This window comes from Pelobates fuscus, chromosome 3, assembly GCF_036172605.1.
Source record: "Pelobates fuscus isolate aPelFus1 chromosome 3, aPelFus1.pri, whole genome shotgun sequence".
Classification (NCBI taxonomy): Eukaryota; Metazoa; Chordata; class Amphibia; order Anura; family Pelobatidae; genus Pelobates; species Pelobates fuscus.
In genome coordinates this window covers 215,556,795-215,580,740 of record NC_086319.1, presented here as the reverse complement: position 1 = coordinate 215,580,740, position 23,946 = coordinate 215,556,795, and the positions used below count along the sequence as shown (strand labels likewise).

The 23,946-nt window shown below is 37.8% G+C and overlaps 1 protein-coding gene across 1 annotated transcript in view; it reads left to right on the top strand.

The window, feature by feature from the left end:
- The window catches only part of CPNE8 (copine 8), a 292,084-nt gene that overhangs the window by 215,047 nt on the left and 53,091 nt on the right, over nt 1-23,946 (top strand). The window contains exon 14 of the mRNA XM_063448068.1: nt 18,996-19,042. Coding sequence (XP_063304138.1) covers nt 18,996-19,042 — 47 coding nt within the window. The remainder of the gene's footprint in view (nt 1-18,995; nt 19,043-23,946) is intronic.

Sequence of the window (23,946 nt, the reverse complement as noted above, 5' to 3'; positions counted from 1 at the left end):
CCCATGAATGATAAGTGACTGGGCAACAGTAGTTGGGGGCATTAGTGGGAGGCATGTGGTGGTATTTAACCTCCCTTTTATTAATGTGATTGTCATTTTAATAACCCTAAACTTATTAACTTATTAAACCCTAAACTTATTAAAACTAAATTAAAAAAAAACAAAAAAAAAACTGCCCACTGGCTGCTAATGCTGCTATGAAACCAATCTAAAACATAGGCTTCAGATTGGATATTCAAAACAATATATTTCTGCTTCCAATCCGTATTTATGTCTTGAATTTGAACCATTAAATTACTTATTGGGAGCAGAAAAACGACCAATGCATAAGATCGGTTAATAAGTAATCAAGGCCATTGGTAGCCGTTTTGACTATAGTAATTTCTTACCGCTGGTTATTTTTGCTTATATTTTTATTATTTATATAATTCTAATTCTGATGATCTGAAAAATAATTTTAAAAAAATTGTGGAAGAGTTAAACCTACATATCATGGTGTAATCTAGTAGTTGATACCTCCATGGGTGTGGGTCACGTAATATTGGTTCACCTTCACTTTTTAAATTATTAAGTTACAGACATTTGGTGTAAGAAAATCTTGTTTACTAGAATCCTGTTTGCTATTTTTCTTTTTTTTGTTTGGAAAAAACCTTATTAAAGAGGATTATATTAGATTATATTTTAGATTTCTTGTATCGAATGATTACTTAGTATATTTTCTAAATTATAATGTTTTAATGAGATGTTGATTGCTTTGCTCTGTAGCTAGATACATTTGATATAGATTATTTTACAATTAATTTACAATAGATTATATTTCTCCATCTGAATTATTTTGCTGGCTTGTCTTCCACAATTCCTAACTACAACTAAATATAGAACATAGCGTGTGAGATAGCAAATGTCGGAACTGTGAAACATACTCTTGCATTTTATTTTATTTTATTTTAACAATAATCATGTTATTTGCAGGTTTGGTTGCCTGAAAGGAGATGCAGTGTTCTTTGTCCCGGTGCTTGCAATTGTTAAATACACTTAAATGGGTATTTCGACCATCACATAGTTGCTATAAACAGAATTGTCATACTCGATTTAATGACCTTTTCATTAATGCTGTGTTTAGGTAATTACATAGCTGCCAAGGTGCCAACATTCCTTTTGTGTGAGGTTGGCACCTTAATGTGCATGACATTTGCATGCTGGCTGCACAGATGGCTTGTCATGAAGAGCTAGGAGGGGGTTTAACCACCATCAGAAAGGCATAGTGATGGCTGTGCTTTCATACACACTGCCTTGTTCATGTGGGTATAGTGCATTGTTTTTGAATGTGTTAGCTTGCTTGTAGGCTTTGGATGCATTTTCACATGTGTGATTGGCACTTTTCCATAAGATGTATACAGCTAGACCTCATTGCTGTCACACAACCATGCACAAATTATCACAAACTCACGTCACCTATTAAAATCCTGAGGTGGAGCAGTGATGCATTTTTGAGATTAGGTAAAACTTTTCAGATTATTGTCATGAGAATTAGTCTTAATACTATGGGTAAATGCCATTTTTGTGAGCTGCTGTACCTTGAATTAATATTGAGCCCCAGGAACAGAAAGTAGAACAAGGCTATCTTTATTACAATGGTAATCAAATAATACATTTAGCTATTGTAATTTCCAGAACTGTCCTTATCTGATGTCACTGGACTAGGGATACCTATTCCTGCAGTGCCCACCCTTGTTGAAATTGTATGTCAGGGTTATACATCATGGCATCATGGTGGAAGTGGGGCAGGGGTGCTGCTCGGCGTCCCAAAAGAGGAGGCTCCAGCCATTCAAAGCCCTTACTTGAAACATGTAGGAAAAGTTCAGGGGACAGGGGAGATGGCAAAAAAAACATTTTTAGGCTGAGTAGATCAAAGATTTTCTCGACAAGTCTATTTTTATTTAAGCTTATCGTGCCAAGAAAACCTAGTAGCATGGCTGAAATTTTTAAAGAATGAGTGAGAGACACAAAGTAGATCACACATAACTACACTCAATCAATCAACCCCCACTTATCACATTCTTCAAATCCCTCACTCTGCCAACCACTACAGAATACACGCAGCCTTCCCACACTGTCACAAAATCTATTATTCAATGAATAAGGCTCCACTGTTCAATCTCCGACAGATCAGTTAGTTCGGGCGCAGATTAAGAAGCATTTGTTTTGTTCGTAGCAGCTGATATGCATTGATGCACAAGACACACACACACACACACACACACACACCCCACACACCCCACACACACCGAGGAAACTGGCTTTGGTGCAGCAGAGAGACTAAATCTGGTCCCGATAGCAGTGTTTTAGACATGGCTACAGTTGAAACAACTTAAGAGAGGCGATAATAAGTCACACTAACACAAATTCAGAAGTGTTATAGATCACCCTAGTGAGTACATTTCTTTATTACCTAAGGTGGCCTATGTCATTTTTGTGTTTAAATATCTTCTAGTGCTCAAATAAAGGAGCACAATGTATTAATTATCTGTTTTACACTGCTAACTTGGTAAATATGTTACAGAAAGTGGTTATTGATCCTTGCTTTATTCATTGCTGCATTTGTGAAGCCTTGTGTGTTTACCTTCTCCTCTGTCAATAATGTACAATAATAATTTATTTCATACTCCTTAGAAATACAATACATAACGAAGGTTATTTAACAAGTGTAGCAGGTTAATTTATTGTTATTTATGTTATAAATTGGTTGCATCAAATTATGTAAGTTTAAAACGTAAAGAAACTTAACCAGTTTATATAATATGTTTACATTTTAAAGCATTGAATTTTAGCAACACGTTGTACTAGTAGAACTGATTACAAGTTTATATTTATGTGTTATTATTTTTATTATTAGAATTTATATAGCACCAACATTTTCCAAAGCACATAACAAATGGCAAAATGCCAGGCAGCTGCAGTCCCACTCATTGCCATTTGTAGCTCAGAGTTTCTAGAACAGAGGTTAGATTGCATGTAATTGAATGTAAATCCAGCTTAAAATGTTATTTTAACAATTATCACTATGTAGATCAGATTATTATCCATTCCAACTTTTCTTTAGTAGTATTACATTCTGCATCTTGTCATGCTAAAAGCATAAAGCAGAGGAAACGTTGCATGGAATTGTAATGGAAATTGTAATGCTCATTTTGCAAATATCACATCTAGACATTTAGACGTTGCATTGTCGCTTATTGCTTTTTGTAAGTGGCGATCAAAAAAAATTCCCATTTCATTTTCATTCAAAATGCTCATAATGTGTGAAAGTGAATTGCGAACGTTTCACCTGTCACTCATCACCGTGAAATGAAGAATAGAATAGGCAAAACGGTATGAAAGGTTTAGTAGCAGAACTAATGCAGAGAGGGGCCGGTCCCGGTGCAAGGAAATATTTTGCCCTACCCCACACCCCCTCCCCTTAGCACAAGAGTAACTATCATTTGCTCATACTTGCAGAGTTTTACTTGTGAGCAGATTTTGTGAGTTTGAATGCATTTATTATTACTATGTATTAATGGCACTTATAAATCGCCAACATATTCCTCAGTGATGTAAGCATGTTTATTTATGAATTATGTGTGTGAAGGAGTCTATTTGTGTTACAAAGTACTGCGGATACTTAAAAGCAGCCCCTGTTTAGCATTAATACCCACCAGGTAGCCCTTAGTGCATGGGCCATGTGATGAGCCCCCAAGGTGTGCGGGCCCTTGTGCAGCTGCCTCGGCTGCACTGGTGGTAGTTCCACCAATGGAAAGGGTTCTAGTTTGAGGATGCTTTTCTGTAGTCAGCAGTCCAGGATAACCAGCACAACTGTTTTTAGGTTGTGTTCGTCATTGTTTTATTTTCCTCAGTCTTTTCACTATAAAACCACCATATTAATAGATTTTTTTACCTGAACAAATTTGCATTTCCACTGTCTAGCTAATTCATTGCCTTGTATGATATATAAGAATGTCATCTTACTTACTCTTTAGGCAGGTCTGGCAATGAATAGTGGACAAGATCAAATAGTTCAGCGATTATATGTCTTCCTGGTTATAAACATGCAGATAATAGTATAAAATAAGTATGTGTTTCAGCAGCATGTTTAAGTGGCACATTGTCATAATTTCAGGGATCCTACCACCATTTGTGCTTGCCAATTCCATTTTCTTTGTAGTACAGCATCCGTTAACCTTTTATAACTGGCATACTGTGAAAACTTCTACCTTTGCTGCCCTACCTTGTTTAATAAAATATTGAACAAAGTCAACTTGCCTGTATATACAGGGATATACCAGTATATGAGCAATTTAAGGGTGACTAATAAAGGGGAGTATCACATATTTAACACTAGATTAGCAATATGATAGACCATGATGTTTTTGGATTCCATAAAAGTAGTGCATTGGCATGACATTGCTTTGCTGTGTTAATCTCTTTAGGTAACGTTCATCTGGCAGACAGATTTCAGGTCACAGACGAAACAAGTGTGCCATTTAGGAGTGAGATCTGGGCAATCATATAGCATAGTAATATCATTGCTCATATACTGTACTGCATATAAATATATATATATATATATATATATATATATATATATATATATATATATATATAGTGCTAAGTTCATTGTACATTATATTATTGAAAATGATTGGTGTCAGTGGGGCTGGTTATAGCAAAGTGTCTTTTACATTTCTGAGCATACCGACCACTACTGCATGTAAAGAATTAAACTATAGTTATGACATCAGAGTGGTCATAGTGAGAATATAATCCACTCATATAATTTATATAATCTGGTTGTACTTTGATATGAATGTCACAGTATACATATCCTGGCTGGGAAGGTCCCAGCAAAGTGTTGGCACTGTCCTCTGAGCTGTTGATGAATCTCAAAGGTAGACTCTATGGCAAGGATAGGCAACCATTGGCACTTCAGATGTTGTAACTACATCTCACCTGATGCTTTGCCAACATTATAGCTGTAAGAACATTATGGGAGATGTCCACAACATCTGGAGTGCTAAATGTCGCCTAACAATGCAAAACGGTATTCCTTCACAAGATAACATTGTAAGACTCATGTTGAGTTTAAGAAAGGCTCTAGTATCATAAAACTGAGCTGTATAGTGTGGTATCTTTATCACGTATCCTGTATGTGAAATACTATGAATTGTGATCTTTCCAGCTTGGGTTTTCTTTGGAAAGTGATTGTCTGCATCAGCTATCAATAAAGTGCATTGAGAGCTTTATTTGTTTCTACATTGGTCAAAACATATGGGCTTACAGTTTTAACCCAATATGAGAGCAATATCAACCAAAAGTGTCCATGTTTGCTTATAAATAATGTTATATTTTATTCTTTCAATTTTTGTATACCATGTTACTTATTATTTTGCTTGTTATTTTTAGAACCTATAAATGTTTTACTAGATTAATCATGTGATTCGTGATTAATGTTGAATTACAAAGTTTTGGAATTTTTTTAAGGGCTACGTTGCCTTTTTCTTCGTGTCTTTATAGCTCTATTTCTTATTTTCTTTTGCTTTTTGACAATCGTTATTTTATTTAATTTCATACATGCAGGAATGTTTCCAACAAAAGCAATATGAATCGTCATTAAGGAGTTAGGTCCAGTTGACAGCTTAGTACACGTAGTTGTATTGTAATCATGTATCTTAACCGCTACATTTCGTAACCACCCCCCCATCCCCTCCCCCCCTTCTTTGCCTCCCTCCTCCTGTTTCTCGTTTGTAAAGGCCTTATCGTTGCGTGTAGGGGGTTCACCATTACTGTGGATACAGTGTGTTATGGGAGGAAGCGAGTTGTGAATATATCGAACTGTACGATTGCAGCGTCCATATATCTGGTGGTCCTTGTTAATTAGCTTTTCCTATCCTTGTACCACCCACTTCCCACACCTTTTCATTTATATCGTCCCATTGGGTATGCTATCTGCTACTTTGTCTAGCCTCTTTCAGTGGTGGTGTAGGCCGTGAGGGATGTGAGGGATGAGACGGGAGGTGCAGTGAAGTATATGTGCTCAGCCATCTAGCTGAATGTTCGCTTGTAAGATCTTGGCTTGGCTGTGTAGCTCAAGATAATCCTGTATCTATGTGTGGAATAGACAGTGCAGAAGAGAGTTAAAAGGGAAAGCAGATTGGTGGGTGGGCGAGAGAAAGAAAGAAATAAAGGAAGAGTGAGAGAGCGGAAAAAAAGGGGGGGAGAAGGATATCAGTTCTATATTGGTTGCTACCAGCATTGGAGCCTGAGTCATTCGTACCGGTATGGGTACAAATTCATACCACAAGGCCCACGTCAACGCACATTTGTCCGCTGTTCTTTTCAGGGCTGCGGTCAGTGTGTCCATAGCATTGATCCCCTCCAACCCAGCCACCCACTGCTGGAAGGTCGGCACATCCCTCTGTTTCCACATAGTGGGAATCTGGGTCTTAGCAGCATTCAACAAATGCACAGTCATCAATTTTTTTTGTATGTTTTAATCAGTTGTCTCGTGTGGTGTAAGAGCATCAGGGCCGGCGCTTACTATAGGCCAATTAGGCAGCCGCCAAGGGCACTCTTTTAGGGGGAGCACCACTTTTAGGCCACCCCTCTATCAAACTGGGCTATGTGTGAAGTGAGTAGCGAGTTCGGCAGGTCATGACACTGGGCACTAATGCTAAGTAAAGCCGGCATCCACCTGAGCCTTTGCCGGAGAGGTTAACTTGGAGCCGCCACCGCTGCTTCCTCACCCTTTCAGGCAGCGAGTGGGTGCATCGTTTGCTCATTCCCGCCTCTTTCTCTGTACTGGGAGACATGGGCCGGGAGCATATCAGGAAGTGAGGCTGAGATAAGGAGAGTGACGGCAGCCAGGCACAGTCCAGATGCCTGCAGTTTGGAGGTACCATGGCTTCTATAGCTAGGCAGCTGCAGAGAGATTTCATTATGTACATTAACCAGTACTACTTACAAATTATTTCACGTACTGTTATGGGGATAAAAACAGTCATATTAATAACATAATGTGTGCTGATCAGACAAGGGAATATGAGCCCTACAAAGTACGTGCCTGGTAGCAAAATCACATTGCATGCACTGTATGCACCCTGTTCATTGTACTGATGATCTAAATATTGTATTGTTTGAATGTTAGCTACCAGAGGTGTTGCTAGGTGCCTAAAAAAAATACTTGGGGCATGAGACCAAAGAAAATCCACTCTCCACTGAATAATCTAATGATACTGGGAGCAGCAGAGGTATGGTGGGTGTTAAGAGAAGGGTGGCATGGTGAGTGTTAAAGAAAGAAAGCAAGAGGATTTCTAAGTGGGTATGAACGGTGATGTTGGAGGGGAAATTATGGCTACAGGTGGGGGCATACTAGCTGCTAAGGAAGGTACAGAGTGGCCATCAAGAAAGGTGAGATGGGGAGAGAGTGAGCCTCCAATACTGCCTCATCTGAACAAGAGTGGTATAGTATCTACTCAGAGCTGGAATATCACACTAAATATATTGTATGCCCCAAAATGTCTGAGCCAGGTTCATATAGTAATATTTCATAATCTACCTCTCTTGAGACACGTGTGCCCTTGGACCTCACTATGATCATATCACTTTCCCACCTCCACCTCTAGTGTCAAAACATTTCTGAGCCACATAATCCTCCAATATTATTTAATTTCACTCTTCTTTTCCTCCATTTCTACAATAATACTTCTGATGATAACATAATTCTTCTAAATGCTACTATTTCTCTGAAATTCCCGAGAAATTCAGATCACATTTTAACTTCATTCAGAATCAATACAGGCAGGCACCTCTATAATCATATTCACTACCTCTATCCTGATTTATGTCTTATTCACATAATTTCTACTGCAGTGAGTTTTCGAAATGGTCTTCAAGCCACTTTCTATCTTTAATAATATATCTACACACACTGTGCAACCATGGGTTTATATGGCAACGCAGGTCGTTCTTGCGAGAGTTGCCGCGAGAAGCAGCTGGAAAGACAAGATGGTGCTGGCTGGGCCCCTTCTCACCACATGCTATGTTTCTTCGCTTCCTCTCATCTCATCCTGACACATAATCACGTACCTCCTTGCACTATACACACTGCCACTTTACACACTGCATCCGCTACATAAACACACACTCTGCATCCACTACACACACACACTGCATCCACTACACACATATAGTCTGCATTCAATACACACACACACACTGCATCCACTACACAAACATACACTCTGCATTCACTACACAAACATACACTCTGCATTCACTATACGCACACTGCATCCACTTCACACTATATCCACTACACACACTGCATAAATTACATAGACACTGTGACTAACTACCCTTCGCCTGATTGCCAGCCTCCTGCCCCAAGACATGCTAAAAAGGGACTTCCATGGGAAAATGTGCCTCTTCCCCCTCCCACTTTTCCTGTCCTATTGTACTCCAGCCGGGCGTTGTCCCAGGGACACTGCCAGACCAGTTGAAACTGGCTGCTTCGTCCCTCCCCAATCTCTCACCAGCCCTTGCTATTGTTTAACCCCATGGCGATCCAACTGTATTCATGAGATCTGAGCGCTTTTTGGACATATTGAGCGCTCAGATATAAGCTATCTGGGCATATGTTGGACATATAGGTTAAACATTGTATTATAATGGTTTTTGTAACAGTTTTTGACTTAGAGATATTTCCTGTACCTGGAGATAATTAAGTTACCACAGCCACTTAAGCCAACTATCTCTAGGATGGAGGAGAAGATAGACCAGCCGCACAGCCTAAATCTGTGGAACTATTTTGGGCATGAAAACCATGCTTGCGGTCGGTCAAATGTGACTTCCACAAAACATTTGAACCCCCTGCTGATCTGGGTGATTTTTGAATATGTTGTTCACCCAGATCAGGGTTATCCAGGGATGTATTTGTGGGGATATGTGGTATTTTGGGGTGTTTTCTGTGTTTTGTGAAAAAAATTGTGTTTTCTGCCTGTAGGTAATTGAGTTAGTCCATTGTGTTTGGTAATTTGTATCACAGGGTTTGGGGAGGGTTTGTGTACATTATCTGGGAGGGCATAACTGTACAAGAGTGTTTTGATTGGCTTTGTAACTTTGTGTCCTGTGCTCCACAAGGTCCACATGGGTGGTAACCTTGTGGGAAAACTTGTACAAAAGAGACTATAAACCCTCCGTTCATTCTGATCTGCTTAACCCTCAATACGTAGCCTCGTCTCGTTATTGTAGGGAACTGCTATATTCACACTAGGGATTGCTATACTTTGTATACTCCCCTGAGCTCTAATCACTTAATTCTTTTAAGAGCTGTTCCTGGTATGCTCTCCTGGAGGAGAGGTCTTTCCCACACAGTCCTGGAGGACAGAGGCTGATCCACGGTGGAAGGAAGACTGTGAGACTCCGGTCTCCTTTGAGACCGTATGGTAGCCCAGGAATGAGAATTACCCCCATGATGGCATACCATTTGCAATAGTAGACAACCCAAGGTATTTCAAATAGGGTATGTCCAGTCTTTTTTTAGAAGCCACTTATTCACAAACACTGGCCAAAATTGGCGTTCAAATTCGTTTTTGTTTTTTTGTGTGCATTTTTCACACACTAACTTTGGCCAGTGTTTGTGACCAAGTGGCTACAAGAAAAGACTGGACATACCCCATTTGCAATACCTTGGGTTGTCTACTATTGCAAATGGTATGCTGTCATGGGGGTAATTTTCATTCCTGGGCTACCATAAGGTCTCAAAGCCAACGTAACCAATCTGGCAAATTTCAATGTAAAAAACTGAAAAATATAACTTGCTAGATTTGACTCTGTAACTTCCCAAAACACGATAAACCCTGTACATAGGGGGTAATGTTTTACACGTAAGACATTGCTGAATACAAATGAGTGTATTTTATTGCAGTAAAAGCAAACAGTATTATGACATTCACAGTTAGAATGTCATGTAGAACTAAAAAAATAAAATTTCTTATTTTCTCCCATTTTTTTATATTTTATTCATATTACGTTATTTTTCAAAGCTAAATATTTGATGTTAAAGGAAAGCCCTATTTCTCCTGAATAAAATTATATATAATAAGTGTGGGTGCACTTAATATGAAAGAGGTTAATTATGGTTGAACAGGCATATGGTCAAATTCCAGGTTTTGTTTATGTTTTGTTTTGATCAAAACGTGTAAATTTGGCTCAGTCCTTAAGGGGTTAAACTACAATAAATGTGGTTAGAAACAAGTCTGTGTAAATAAGATACACTGTTCTTGTTATGAATTACATTTAGTTGCATAAATTGTTATTACTAAGTCACCTAAAATATCCCCAGAACAGCCTCAGCCCTGGCCAAACCTTTCCCTTTTAGATGTTGACAAGTATGGGCACCCACTCACATCCTTAATATGAAATTGTCCTTCCCTGTCCAGTTGAAATGTTGGGAGGGATGTGCAATTGGAATTGCTATTTAAATACCTGTTTTCTGATAATGCCTGTGAGTAAGCACTCGAGGCAGTGTGAGACATATAAGGCTGTGTTTAGTCTGTTTCTCACCACTTGTGCAATTTTTGTTAAGCTAAATAATTTTTTTTTTTTAAAAAGTCAGTACTTTTGTGATATACCTCTGGTACGCTTCACAACTGTGACTTGCTTGTTTTTCTTAATTTAAGCCCATTTCATTCACTAGATTGAGGGAGAAAACCAGTATAAAACTACATCCGCCTTTTCCTCAAGCTAGGCTGAGTGAATTCTGTCTGCCTAATTGTGTATCCATATACGTTTTTGTCCCCTAAATTTTAACAATGTAGGATTTATTGAGTTAAATGGATAATCTGTGGATTGAATTGATTTGAAATGCTATAAATGCTAAATAACATTTTTACATCCCATTAAGTATAAAACATTAATATTTTATTTTGTATTAATAATTAAAAAAGAACAGTTAATGCTATGTACAAAGTGCAACTATTAAATAAAAAATGTATAAAACATTTACTAGCTTTAAACTAGCGCCATTGACATCTAAAGGAATAATGAATTTAATATTTCCTAAACACATAAATTAACGCAGAAGTCACAATTTGCATGAATATTTCATAGCTGAATTTTATTTAGAGACTATCCAAACTCACAAAACTTATTTTCCTGTTAAAATGGAAAGATGGAACTGTTGGATGACTTTTGTTTACTTATCATTAATAGTTGAATTAGTCATTAACTGAATAAAAAAAAAAAAATCTTAACCTGTTAAAATTGATATAATGAGCTATTAAATAGTTTTTACTCATAGCATTGCACATTGTAGCTTATTTGTACTAGCATAGATATGCACCAGTTTTTCTGTGGAACTCCAACTACTTAATAATATACACTGATCAGCCACAACATTATATCAACAACAACATTATAACAACCTGCCTAATATCTCCCTTACAAAACAGCTCTGATGCGTCGAGCCATGGACTCCGCAAGAACTCTGAACGTATCTTGTGGTATCTGGCACCTAGTCATTAGCAGTAAATCCTTTAAGTCCTGCAAATTGCGAGGTAGGGCCTCCATGAATCGGATTTTTTGTCCCAGCACATTCCACAGGTGTCAAATTGGATTGGGATCTGGGATATTTGGAGGTTAAGGCAATGCCTTGAACTCTTTGTCATGTTCCTCAAACCATTCCTGAACAATTTTTACAGTGTGGCAGGGTGCATTATCCTGCTGAAAGAGGCCACTGTCATCAAGGAACACCATTGCCATGACGGAGTGTACCTGGTCTGCAACAATCTCTTGGTAGGTGGTACATGTCGAAGTAACATCCACATAAATTCCAGGACCCAAGGTTTCCCAGAAGAACATGTCCAGAGCATTACATTGCACTTGTCTGCATGCCTTCTTCCCATAGTTCATCTTGTTGCCATCTCTTCGCCAGACAAGCGACATACATGCACCTGGCCATCCACCTGATCTAAAAGAAAACATGATTCATCAGGCAAGGCAATCTTTTTCCATTGCTTTCATGGTCCATTTCTGACTCTCATGTCCCCATTGAAGGTGCTTTCAGCAGCAACCTGTGATACACAGTGTGTCGAAACACCTTTCTATCTTGACTAGCATTATGTTTTTCAGCTATTTGAGCTACAGCAGCTCTTCTGTGTAATCATAAACAGAAAGGCTAGCCTTCCCTCACCATGTTCATCAATGAGCCTCCAGCACTCCAACACTAGTTCACAGTTTGGCCTTCCTTGCACCACTTTTGGTACATACTAACCACTGTATACCAAAAAAAAAAAAAAAAAAAACACAATTTTCCCTTTTAGAGATTCTCTGACCCAATTGTTTAGTCATCACTATTTGGCCCTTGTCAAAGTCACTCAGATCTTTTTGCTTGTCCATTGTTCCTGCTTCCAACACATGACATTCAAGAACTGACTGATCACATGCTGCCTCAAAAAAATATTTAAAAATAAAGATATATTTTTAATTAGGAAAAGTAAGTAGCCTGGCAAATTACCTCTATCCTATCTTTCATCTGTTGAGCAATGAGGTGCAGGGAAATATTTAGAGGAGTTAGGCATCCCAAATCCCTCTACATGAAGTTGTGCAGGAGAAACCTCTATCCAAATTAGCAAAGGCAAGTGGACTAGTTGCAACCTCATCAAGAACCTCTCATGTGATTTCACAGACTTTTGGAATTCATCTCGCATTTCTACTCCTTTTATATTGATGTTTTGCTTGAGTAAGGCAGCTAGTGGTTCTATTGACAATATGTATAGTAGTGGGGCCAGAGGACAGCCCTGCCTAGTACCATTATTAATTTCAAAGGTATCTGAATCGAAAAAAGGGTTACTGATTTTTGCTGAAGCGTTCTTATATAATGTCATAGTCTTACTCCTAAATTGGCCCACGATACCGAACCGGCCCATGACAGAGTCAAGGAATCTCCAATTGACCCTGTCAAAGGCCTTTTCGGCATCGAGGGCCATGGCAACTGAGCCCAGTCCACTTTCATTCATTATATGTATTAAATTAAAAATCCTACGAGTATTGTCAGTAGTACTTCTTCCCTTTACAAAGCCCGACTGGTCTACTCCAATTACATAATTTATAATATCTTTAAGACGATTGGACAATATACTAGAAAACATTTTTATATCCGTATTGATCAATGAGATCGGTCTATAATAAGTAATTAGAGTAGGATCTTTGTCAGGCTTTGGAATAGGTATTATTGAAGCTATCATCATTTCTTTTGGGAAGGGAGAGTCTATAGATACCTTTGTAAACATTTCCAATAAGATAGGAGAAATAGGATTAAGGAAGGTTTTATAAAATATTGCTGGGTATCCATCAGGGCCAGGCGCTTTATTAGGTTTTAAGTTGTTAACTGCCTCAATAATCTCCGTTAATAGAATTGGAGCGTTAAGTCTTTCTAGATTTGAAGTTTTTATTCTAGGGAGTTTGAGACTACTTAAAAATCTATCAATTTCTAGGTCAGTAGCTTTAACTTCATCCAAATTATACAAAGAACTATAGTAGTCCACAAATGCCTTAGCAATATCATTTGGTAGAATTAAATGGGAGTCTCCTGAAATTATTTTTTTTATAGATTTATCTTTATTATAGTTTTTGTGGTACCATCTTTGTTTAACCCCTTAAGGACACATGACATGTCATGATTCCCTTTTATTCCATAAGTTTGGTCCTTAAGGGGTTAAGGAGTGTAAGGTTCTTATTTACTAAATCGTATATTTTGTCTTTAATGGATGATTTCAATTTAATTATTTCTTCAGTTAGTTCTTTAGTTGTTACCTTTTTATTTAAATATTCTTTCTCAGCCAGTTTAATTCTTAATTTTTGAAGAGTATCACCCTTCTTTCTTTTAAGTTCAGAGCCATATTTAATTAGTAATCCTCTGATAAAACTTTTTAGAGTACACCATACTATGGAGGCCGAGACTTCTCCATTGTTGTTAATATTTAAAAAAAATTCTCAATTTCCATTGTAATAGAATCCTTGATATGGTCAACTTTCAGTAGACTTTCATTACGTCTCCACCTTGTCCTAGGTCTAAAATTATCTTTAGTTTTAATTTTCAAAAATATGGGGGCATGATCCGATAATATTATAGAACCAATGCAATAACCTCCAGATTGAGAATTCTAGTTGATTCTAATGTCATACTAATAGAATATAGTATTGGGCAAAAAAAAAAGAGCCAGTTTACATTTACCCTCACCATTAACCCAACAGTTCACGGGGGATGATATTAATCACTGGTGACATTAATCACCAAACAATAGTTACTAAGAAAACACAATATTAGGCAGAAAAAAAGCTAAATTACCATTACCCTTACCATTCACCATACACTTCAACCAAACAGGAGATGACATTACTCTCAATGAGAACTAGTCTATTGTGATTTAATCAGATCAGTAAGTCGCTTATCAATTTAAAAGAATAGTGCATTATGTGTATATCATTATAGTTAAATATTGGTATTTATCAGAAATTTCAGTAGATCCCATATATAAGATTTAACTTGTGTTCAAAAATAATAGAAATAAATAAAGAATATAGTGTAGCATTGTGAATATGCTCTTCAGGTTTATATTAGTCATCAAAATATCTCTCTGTGCCAAAAAAACCCAAAAAAACAACAACTTTCTAGCGTCGGCTATTATACCCCTTTTAGAATCAAACTAAAGTAATTAACATTGGTAGTTAACAGTTTTTAGGTTAAGATTAATTTATATCCCAAGAGTCGATGGTTTCTTGTGCTTCAATAGCATCTTTAAAAATAAATCTTTGGTCTTGGTAGAATGCTGATAATGTCGTTGGAAAGTTCCATTTGTATCTAATTCCTTTCTGTCTCAATATTGCAGTCTGGTTAGCGATTTTTTTTTTCTATTCTGTCGAGTTAATATAGATAAGTCTGCAAATATTTTAGTATCCTTGAAGTCTGAGTCGATGATTCTGTTTTTCTGTACTGACCGCATAATCTGGTTCTTGATAAAATTGTTGGAAAAACAAACAATAATGTCTCTGGGTACAGTAGATGCAAGATTATTTGGTCTACTTAGCCTATGATATTTTTGGAAAGGTAAATCACCTAAGGATGTTTCCGGAATAATCTTCTGAACGAAGGATCTAAGAAATTGGTCTAGTTGATCGTATTTTATGGTTTCTGGTTTATCTGTCTTCCAAATCACCAAGTTTTATTTCTAGAGATTGTATTTTTCCTTCAAGTTGTTTGTATTTCAGATTCATTTCTTCAAGATTTCTTTGCAGTTCATGGGTGGTAGTTACTTGATCTTGTATAGTATTAGATAGGTCCCTTATTTCTGACCTTAATAGACTTGAATTATCATCAGAGTCTTGTTTTATTCAAAGATATAGAGTTTCCAAGGCTTCATTAAGTGTTTGTTGCGTCACTTGAGTTGGGGCCAGTTGTGGGTGGTCATGACTAGGAGCAGTAGAATCTCTTCTACTTCCCTGCGATAATCTGTTGATAGAAGAGTTATCTTGTGCTTTAGGTGAACAAAAAATATTGAAATTTCTAGGTCTATCAGTATTAGTAGCGGAGGCTAAAGTCAGCTTATCTTTTTTCTTCTTTGGAGGCATATTTTATCATTCCCTCTTAATTTCCTTCGTATCAGTCTTCTCTTTATCTCTTTTTCTGTTTCCTTCTTTTCCTTTCTTATATTAGTAGGTTATAATCAGATCAAGAGGTTTTAATCAGATCAGGAGGAGAAGTATGTCAGATGTTGCGATCTAATATCTTTTCTTATCTCCTCTTTTCTTTCACCTTTCCTTCTCGTCTTCTTTTATTTTCCCTTCTTTCTCTTAAAACAATCTGGAGTCTAATACTGGTTATTTAACCGTCATTTAGAAAAAAATATTGTCAGACCAATCTTCCTTCCAATTACATTTAGAAATTGCGGATTTGTAGTTAGTAAGTAAACATCAATTTAACATAAGGCTTAATACTGCAAATTAAATCTTAAATTTTAAGTCAGTATATTCAACATCACTTCATACATCTGTTTATATCTGATTTAAAATAAATTCTTATCTCTTTAATTGAGGTAGAGATTTTGCAAGGATTTTGCGAGGATTAATCAGGTAGTATATTAATTGATTTAATGAATCAGGATCATTGCAGTTGTTACTTATTTTCTTGCCAAACCTGGTAGTATGTCTTTTTAATTGTATCTGTAAGCAATTGCTTATAACATTCCTGATGATAAATCTTTTTTAGTTAACGTTTGATTTCTCTTGGATTCATTAGTCTCCTTTAAATAAGATAATACTGTTTTTGTTTGACCTAAATCAGCAGGTATACTCAGACTAGTAATAGTAGTAATATATCAATGGCTCCAGTGATTTAGTAGGTTAGATTAGGCTTTTAGCAGGTTCAAGTAACCAAGTACTTAGGCTATTAACGGGTTCAAGTAATCAGGTTAGGATTGTTTCATAGATCCACTTGTACCTGCTTTAAATTGATGCATTTATCTCACAAATTTAAATAGCAGTGTTGCAGACCTTAATTAGGCAGTTGAACAATATGCAGTATTAAATATTAAATATTCAAGCTATTATGCCATATCAGGCAGGTTAATAACGTTGTTCATTACTTGCCACTCTTGATGAAAGTTCTTTGTTGAATATGCCTGCATTCAGGTTTTGGCAGGTTTAAAGTTGCTCTTTAAAGAAAATATTCAGCAGACTTAAATCAGCGATTTGCAGCTGTTGTTTGTTCCGTTATATTCGTTTTCATTTTCCAGCCCGCTCCAGCGGGTCAGTATTCCGCCATAGGAGAGAATAATTATAAGGTTGCCAGTTATGGTAGAATCGAATCTCCACCTCGCTGGTAATAGCGTTTGAAAAAGCTGCACCACCATTCCACCTCTCAGACCTCGCTCACGTCTCCCCTTCGTACCCCGTGACCACGAGAGCGTGCGTGCGTCACGTCATCACGCCCCTCTTTTTTTTTTTTTTTTAAACCATTGCAGAGCAAACAATGTCTGCTTCAAAATATAAATGGTTATTTCCTGGCTTCTGGTTTTAAAAATATCCTCCTCAATGATAGTTTCCAAGCAACATCCTGGCCTGCTTAGTTGTTGAAAACACTTTATGCTTTTAGCAGGATTTGTACATGATCACATTTTACAAATGCTTCATGACCTTCAAAGATGCCTCATGCTGTTCTAATGACAATAGAAATCTAGAGGAGTTAGAGAAACATTGAATTATTATATTGGTTACCTAGTGCGCACTGCTCATGTTATTTTATACTTGCAGCTGTGAATATTTTAGATTTTTACTATCATTCACTGGCATAACTATATTTGTGAGACCTTAAAGGGACACTGTAAACCCCATAACCATTCCATATCACTGAATTGGTTATAGTGACTGGATTCCTCTGGCACTGTCCTTCCATTCCGTGTTAAACTATTTTCATGCAGGTTAACACTAAATAAGGGTCTCTGGCCACCCACAGCCTGCCTCTGCTTGGAGGTTTGGCTAACGATGAGATTGCTTCTAGCCATACCAATTCATACCAAAGTTGTGATAGGCTTGCAGTGGTACCCGTATCAGCCCATCCTTACAATGGAATAGCCTGCATACCACCATCAGACTCTCCCCTAGTCTTCAATCATTTAAGAAGTGCCTTAAAACTCATTTCTTTAGGAAAGCTTATGGCCTCCCAGACTTACCTCTACCTCTCATACCTGCCTCTTGCTCTCTCCTAAAGGGCAGCACTCTACTCTCTCCTCCAGCCCCACCTAATTTGACTTCCTTTCCCTGTCCTAATGTGTTTTATACCCCACCTCCTTGTAAGCTCGTTTGAGCAGGGCCCTCTTCAACCCTTCGTTTCTGTAAGTTTTCTTGTAACTGTCCTATTTATAGTCAAATCCCCCCCCCCTAATAATATTGTAAAGCGCTACGGAATCTGTTGGCGCTATATAAATCGCAATAATAATAATAATAATAATAACTATAAGCCAATCACAGCTGTTTATTGCTCTTCAGAATAATACTTCCTCATAATATCAAGCAGCACATTAAAACTGGTTTAACACTGAAAGCTATCACAGCTACAGGGCACTGTAGACACTGTAAGCACTTAAATAAAAAAAAATGAAACAGTTGCAGTGCCTACAGTGTCCCTTTAATTCAATATCATACTGCAAAAAGTACTGTGTAGTACACTGTGTATATCTATTATCTTACCCTGGAACTCTGACTGAAACAGCTGGGATCAGTGATATCACATTGCATCACACAATTGAAAGGTCTAAGGTGCAACCTACTGTATGTACATTTGGAAGGTCCCAAATCTTATCTTTGAGAGGTGCAATCAAACTTTCCATGTGTCTCGAATGTCTTCAAATATTAATTTTTAAATAGACTTTAATGTGGAGTTCTATAGATAAATCATTCGGAACATTTTCAAACCGTATTAAATTCTTTGTAAAGCCTATTAAATCGAGGCCTAAGAGACCAGTTAAAAGTTAATTTCAATATATGAGTTTTGTGAGTAGTGGGCATTAAGATCAATTAGCATTATACAAACCTACTAGACTGAAACTTAATTTTTTGACCAACATGAAATGTGTATACTTGAATATTAGACAGGAACACTCACGTGGTTATTTAATAAAGCGAAAACTGTCAGCATAGCTAACTTGGGGAATTATTCCAGCTCAGATAATATTTTCTTGAAATGTGAAATTCAGTGAGTAACCCTGTACATTGTTTATGCATCTAGAATTGAGTCCCCTAAGAAGATGACAATTTCTAGAGGGTACTATAGTGCACGTTAGTTTGTTGTCATGGAATTTGGAGGTATCTAGAATCCCATGAACTAAAGAGACAATTTGATTCTGAAATGTTTAGCATTTTTTAGACTGTTGTAATAAGCATCCTCTTGTTTGATTGATTCACAGGACACAAATCAATTTCACAGTTGCTATAGATTTCACTGCATCAAATGGTAAGTAGATTGAGATTACAAGAACTATTAATATTACTTTGAAATATATTTTCTAATACATGTTTTAATGAATATAACATTTGTATTTCATTGAAAAAGAATATTTTAACTATTTTTAACTCCTTGATGCTTTTCCCAAATGCATTCTTTTCCTTTTTGCATTTTTTGTGGTTCTTCCACTTTAATTTAACACTTTCAATTTACCCTTACCCCTACATAATATACACTGTTTAAAAAGGACAAAACTGGCAGGCTTTTATCTGATACCATATAAGTATACATAACAAAATACAAATTATGAACAAAATGCTGAAAAAGGGCAAAAAAAAAAAAAAAAGGTTTTGCTCATGGCAGTGAGTAGTACAACTCAACAAGGAAAATGTGTTACATTTGGCATTTCAACACTGTAACTTTAATAGCAGTCCCAAAATCCAATCACAGTAGTGAGGCATCCAGAAATAGCAGTATCGTCGCACTGATTGTGATATTACTATCATTTAAATCCAGTCTGTATGTCAAAAATATATACCCAATAGCGCTGTACCACATATGGACTCTATTGAAAAAAGGGTGAAACTCTGTATTCGTAGGTTTAATTTAGGTTTTTACCAGCATCACATTGCATTGAAATGTGCATTATTATTAGTATAGACTTTAGTCAGACTGATCCAGGTATCAAAATCTGTTTCCAATCCTTTGTGTCTCTAATTCCATTTTATATCTAAAAACATTGTAAATGATCTTTTGGCATCCTAATAAACTGTATCAATGTCTCGGTATGCAGGCTCATACACTAAATGAATCATGCCAATAACACCATTCTGGATTTTTGTTCCTTTCTCGAGACCCCTCATTTGTGAACAGTGGATTTTAGTGCCTATTGTCCCCTCATGTAATCTTTTTGCTCTTGCTATGATCTCCTCTATCCCTCTTGCAGTCTAACTTGTGTTCTCCACTGTTTGTTTGGTCTCATTGGCCTCCAGTGTCCTATACGATTCCAAGTGTCTGTCTTTAGCATTACCTCTTCCCTTACACATGCTTTGTTCATATTTTGGCTATAACATGAATTATTTTCAAAGTGTTCTGGATCCTGCACTTTTTGGGTGCCATTGTGGAACACATACAAAAGGCAAAAGGAGGGCAGGAGTGTGGCCTCCACATCCTCCTCTGCAGGCGGTTCATGGAGTCCTCGTACACAGATGTTGGATCTGCGGCCTCTATTATCCAGATCCCCCATCTAGTGTCTTAAGCATGTACCCTTGTCTGGACATAGCTAGGGTTGAAGTCTCTGCCCGCTCTGTGAAGGCTTGCGTGGCGGTCTTAAAGTCTTGGAGTCAGCTGCCATGTGCAAAATGGTCCGCAGCGCGGTGACTTCTGAACGGATCGCAACGTGTATGTCGTTGGAGAGGGCATTGAGGTCTTTCTTAGTGACCATTCGGCTCGCCAGCGCTCTTATGTCCGCGCTGATGTCAGACAGTGTGAGCCTGCCGGGCTCCGAGGTATGGGAGTGGGTTGGGAAGTCGGTCATTTCTGGGCCCGTTACTTCGCCGGGACATACCCGCTGATGAATGCAGGAACCCATCCATGGGACTGGCCTGGGAGTTGCTGGTATTGCTCCGAGGGGTCTGAGAGCCATCAGGGCGTTTTGTGCGACCCATTTTCGGTCCTTATCGGGTTAGTGTGCTAATAGAAGCTGTGTGGGCGGGAGCTCTCCAGTTAAGCTGCCATTTTCCTCTGTGTCCAGGCCACGCCCCCCAATTTTTCATGTTTCTCCCGATTCAGGTAGTTTCTCTCCACAGCTGTTAGGTACCTTTTACGACTTCTGCCCACTTTATTTCAGGAGGGGAGGAGTGTAGACTGGCAGTGCCCTCATAGGCACAAGTGGCCAGTATAGGTATTTTCCCCCTTCCCTCATAGAGGTATAGTAACAATTAGTTTAGTTTACCTAGCTTGTTGGTTTGCAGCTGTCAGGGTGTTGGGCCAGAATGTGAGCTCTAGTCTGTACTGTTTATACTACCCTGTTGCTACTCTTGCTAATTAATGAAGTTAAACTTTCCTTCACATTATTACTGCTCTGTTTCTTTTCATTGCTACTTTATTATTCCATGATACATTATGTTATGTAATTTTACATTATGTTGTTGGTTCTGTATGTATGTATGTATGTATGTATGTATGTATGTATATATATATATATATATATATTTTTTTTTTTTGCTTGTATATATATTTATTTAGTTTTTATCTATACCAATAAAAGTAACATTTTATTTAACTCTTGGGATGTATTTAGCAAATAAGTAGTCTTTCTGAGGTGGATATCTTTAACCAGATGCTCCTTTGCCACATCCTATGTTGTTCTTTTTTTTTTTTTTTTTAGTTCACTATTTAGGGGTTATGCCCTATTTTGAGGGTGTTGGTATACTTGGCTCCAATCCCTATTGACATATTTATACCATGCCTCATTCTAGCATCCTTTTTGATGTATAACCTTTCCACTCTTAGAGTGGAAGTGAAGGTTTGCACTTGGTGGCAGAACCTGTTAAAGAAGGGCGCAATAAAACACTACCAGTGCCAGGAAAACAATCAGTTTTCCTGGCAATGCTGGTCCCCTCTCCCTCCCACCCCCCCATCCCCGGTTGCTGAAGGGGTGAAAACCCCTTCAGTCACTTACCTGAGACCCCCGTCCATGTCCCTCGGTGGTGGTTTCCTGTCGCCGCCGATCGTCACAGTTATTATGTCGCCTGGTGGGCGAGATTGATCGCGCCCGCTGGCCGCGGAGACCTAATGCGCGCATTAGAGCTCTCCATAGGAAAGCATTGAAAATGCTTTTCAATGCTTTCCTATGGGGAATTGAGCGACGCTGGAGGTTTTCTGTGCTATGGACGAGGAAGTGACCTCTAGTGGCTTTCTAGTAGACAGCCACTAGAGATTGAGTTAACCCTGCAAGTGTAATTATTGCAGTTTATAAAAAAACTGCAATAATTACACTTGCAGGGTTAAGGGTAGTGGGAGTTGGCACCCAGACCACTCCAATGGGCAGAAGTGGTCTGGGTGCCTGGGGTGTCCCCTTAATTCTCCTTAAAGCCAGTCTGGATTCTGTTATATTTTGAAGCCACAGCAGGCCGCGCCTTTCACATTGTTTGTGGATTTTCTGGCATCACAATTCTGACGCTGCCCAGAAGCAATTTGCTGTGAGTTATTTAAGACCAGTACGCACTTTGCTCATTGCACTGTTGTAGTTTTTGCTTAGACAAGAGTATATTTATATTGCTTATTGTTTGCTTTGACTTGGCTCTGTTATTTGACTATCCTGATTTCTGTACTCCTTCACCTTGGTCTTTTCACTCCTGTGTGTTTATGTAATAATTGACCTCAAATGCTATGTCTGTTTGCAGATTGTCTCACCTGTTTAACAGATTTAAAGTGATTCTGCCATGACAGATATGTTTGCAGCTTTCTATCAGGCTTGCCTGATGTCATACAATTAAGTGTTTTTTCCCCTTTATACTGTTAGAAGCTATTTTTTTTCCCATTACCCCTTTCTCTTGCCGAGGCCATCAATAATGTTTTAGTGGGTGCTACACTTGCTGTAAAACACATCTCTACTGCATAGCTATGTTTGCGAAGCATGGATTTTCTTCCCATAACAGGTTAAAAGTCCCCATCCCTTTATGTTGGCTTTGTGTAAATAAAACCAGTGGCGTAACCAGAGTTACAGTTGCTTAGGGTAGAACAAACTTTTGTGCACCCTCCCATGCACCACAGCCCAGCCCCCATTCACCCTGTCCCTCTGGTTGTAATAATAATTCAACACATATAAAGACTATAGTATCTGTTGATAAAGTGCATTACAATTTTTTATGAATAAACACTTCTTAATGCAATGGAAAAAATAACTTTAAATTATATTAAAGTGTTCGAATCATTTAAAAAAAAAATGGTATTGTTTATCCTACTTTTTAAGAGCTCTTGAATGTTTTTCCTGATGCTAATTAATGCTTGGCATGTATGATATTTACATATATAAAGGGGTAGGGGATATTGAGGAAAGTGGGCTTGGGTCAACAATGAGTAAATTGGGGGGAGTGAGAGTGGAAGTGAAGGTTTGCACTTGGTGGCAGAACCTGTTAAAGAAGGGCGCAATAAAACACTACCAGGCAAAGAAGAGGAATTGTGTTAAAGAAGGGAGAGACTGATGGGAAGAGACGGGCACATGGAGAGAGACAACATACACGAGGAGAGAAAGGGACATGAGGAAAACTTAAATAAATAATCAGAGAAAAGAGGAGGAATGGGCAAGGGGAGAAGAGTCACAATGTGAATGAGAAAAGGAAAGGGTATGGTAAGCAGGCAAGGGACATTTTATAATCTTTACATTTCACTTGTATGGTAGGTAGCTCTCTAATTCTGTATCCTTATATATGGCAATCCCACTTAAGGAAACCACATTAGGGACCATCTACTAAACTGCTGAAATATCACAATTAAGAAAAGGACTTCATTGCTGTATTTGCTATATTATCACTCTTTTCATAACTTTATTACATTTTAGCTGTATGGGTGAATGCAACCCTCCATCCATATCTAGACATGGCATTTGGCCCTCATATGGAAAAATGTAAGGATTGATGGATTGATAGATGCCTGAAAAGTGTGTGATAAGACAAAGCACAACAGACCTCCCCACAGTGCAAATAGAAAAAATACTGTTGTGCACCTGCTTATCAAAAAGATGTGTGCAGTGATAAATATAAAACTTTGCAACATGTGATGTATTTAAAAATCCTTGTAGAGTTTTAAAACTACCGTAAATCCTAAAATACAAAACTTATATAGGGCAGAAAATCTTTACCCTACTGCTGACGACCTCTTTACTCTGGATGCTCTTATCCCTTTAAAAA